The 2,541-nt window shown below is 47.7% G+C and overlaps 1 protein-coding gene across 1 annotated transcript in view; it reads left to right on the forward strand.

The window, feature by feature from the left end:
• Window positions 1-1,072: 1,072 nt before the first annotated feature.
• The window catches only part of DTWD2 (DTW domain containing 2), a 104,388-nt gene continuing 102,919 nt past the window's right edge, over window positions 1,073-2,541 (forward strand). The window contains exon 1 of the mRNA XM_003788896.3: window positions 1,073-1,316. Within this exon, the coding sequence (XP_003788944.1) occupies window positions 1,099-1,316 (218 nt within the window). The 5' untranslated portion in view covers window positions 1,073-1,098. The remainder of the gene's footprint in view (window positions 1,317-2,541) is intronic.

Raw genomic sequence — 2,541 nt, forward strand, 5'->3', positions numbered from 1 at the left:
GATTATCTGGAAAGCTTGATGAAGCAAAAACAAAACAAAAATAAAATGAAAAACCTGAGCTACTAGGCTACTTCACTGTTATTTAGTAGTTACAAATACTTGGGCAATGTAGTTACCGTTCTAGTGTTTGTTTTCTCAAACATAAAATTTATTTGTACCTCATCCTAGCTCTTACATTGCCTCCTGATCCTAGGGGATGCGGACAATTTCAAAACCTTATTCAACAAATAGTTGATGTCTAGGGTAAAATTGTATGTTTGCTGGTGAGAAGAAATACCAAAGGAGTACAAGTCATAGACACAGGTTTTTGCCCTTTTAGAGCAAGAAATTTAAATAATGAAAGGGACTAGCTGTGAGTCCAGTTTCCAGTGGGAGCAACCTCTCCTTGGTTGGCCTTTATTATCAAGTACAGTTGTTCCAACTGCTATGTGTACACTCACTGTGGAATCTAGCAAATTATTAAACCACTATCATATGGTGGAAAATGCAGAATTCCATTTTAATTTTACCTTTGAGACAGAGTCTCACTCTGTCACCCAGGTTGGGGTGCAGTAACATTATCATAGCTTACTGCAACCTCAAACTCCTGAGCTCAAGCAATCCTCCTGCCTCAGCCTCCCAAGTAGCTGGGACCAAAGGAATGCATGTGCAGGCTGGTCTCAACCCTTGGCTTTAACGATCCTCCCTTATTGGCCTCTCAAAGTGCTGGGATCACAGGGTGACCTACCATGCCTGGCTTATTTCCTTTTTAAGGGGTTAAATGAAGAGAGCTAAATTTGGGTTTGGTACTGGGGTGCTTTCAGAGAGGATTCCCTTATCTCTCCCAGTGATGTTACCTAATCTCACCTGCACTGTGGCACCGATCACACCTTCCTTCCCGGTTCTAACATTACGAGAAATGGCCACTGGGCACACAGACCAATGAGCGCGTTTCTTCCCGCAGCGGGGCGGGGCCTCGGGCTTTGGCGTTCCGAGACCCGCCCCCCCGTACGTGGCGTGCGTGCGTGGCGCCGTCCGACGCGGCCCGATTTCTTCAGCGCTTGGCGCCCCCCGCCGGTAGCGGCGGTTCAATGCGACGGCGTGACTCGTGCGCCCGTCATGGAGTCGCAGAAAGAGGCGCGAACCTTCCCTGAGACCGCCGCACGGCCGCCGGGGGCCGCAAGTTCTCAGACGCCGGACGAGAAAGAGCAGCAGGAGGACGGCACAGCGCCGGCTGCGGCTGCCCTGGACACAGAGGCGGACATCGCTGGTGCCGACGGGCTGTGGGAACTGCCAGTGGAACCGGTGGAGCGGAGGCCCGAGTGCAGCCGCTGCAGGTGACCGCGGGGCCGGGGGCGGGGGGTGGGGGGTGCGGCCTGCGGCGGCCTTTCGAGCAGCCTATGGCGCCCCCTACCGGGGAGTCCGTGGCTCAGGCGCTCCGAGCTTGGGGTTGTGGGGCGAGCGGACCTTGAAATCGCTCTGATGGCTCCTAGTCAGAAGCCGTTTTTTTCCAGATTAGTGATTATTTAAGCTTACTTTCCACAAGACGTTGAGCTTGTCATGGGACAAGGAGATGTGGGTTCTGTTTCCAAGAAACTTGAGGGTCTGATAGGGGAGGTAAGGCCTAATGACAGTAATACTTGTAATAGACTTTCATGCTTTAGTGGTGTGGTCGTCTTACAATTTAAAAAAACATAAAATGAATTGGAGGAGAGACAAGGAAGGCAATTACTACACTTACTAATCTTGTATTCAGAATTTTAAATTCATTTAGAAGTATTTATTGATCGCCTGCTGTATGAAAAGCACGGTGCAGGGTCTGGGGAATGCAGCAATAATGCTGACATAGTCCTCGCCCTGACCGGGGCACTTACAGTCATAGGAGAACATTTATAAAACAAGCAAAAACAACTAAAATAACATTGATTGCTCACAGTTGCCTGATGCTTTAAGTACTTTTTAGGATTATCTCTGTGTAGCTGGTGTACTTCAGGCCTGTGAGATTTGCTTGCTCTGTTTATCTGATCTTATGCCCTTCAGATGCGCCACTTTCTTTAACTCCTGGGTATACAATTTTCCTGGTTACTAAAGTCCCCTTCTATCATCTCTCTCTCTTTCTGTTGCCCTTCACAGGTTTAATTACTAGTAGCTGCCTCCACTTCCTCATCTCAGAATCACTGTGCAGTTTGCTACCACATTCTACACTACCCTGAATTGGCTCTCACTACAGTCAGTAGTAACTGCATGAGATGAAATCTAGTGGATCCTTTTCTGTTTACTTTTGCTATGGCAGCATTGTATACTTGAGTACTCATTTCTTGAAACACTCTCCTTCTTTGATTCCCCTTTGATTCATCTAACTTCTCTATCTAAATCTTTCTTTCTCTCTCTCTCCTTTCTTTTTTTTGAGACAGAGTCTTACTCTGTCACCCTTGGTAGAGTGCTGTGGCATTATAGCTCACAGCAACCTCAAACTCCTGGGCTCAAGTGATCCTCTTGCCATAGCCTCCAGAGTAGCTGCACCATCATGCCTGGCTAGTTTATTCTATTTTTTTTTTTTTT

This window comes from Otolemur garnettii, unplaced genomic scaffold, assembly GCF_000181295.1.
Source record: "Otolemur garnettii isolate 467f Iridium unplaced genomic scaffold, OtoGar3 scaffold00030, whole genome shotgun sequence".
NCBI lineage: Eukaryota > Metazoa > Chordata > Mammalia > Primates > Galagidae > Otolemur > Otolemur garnettii.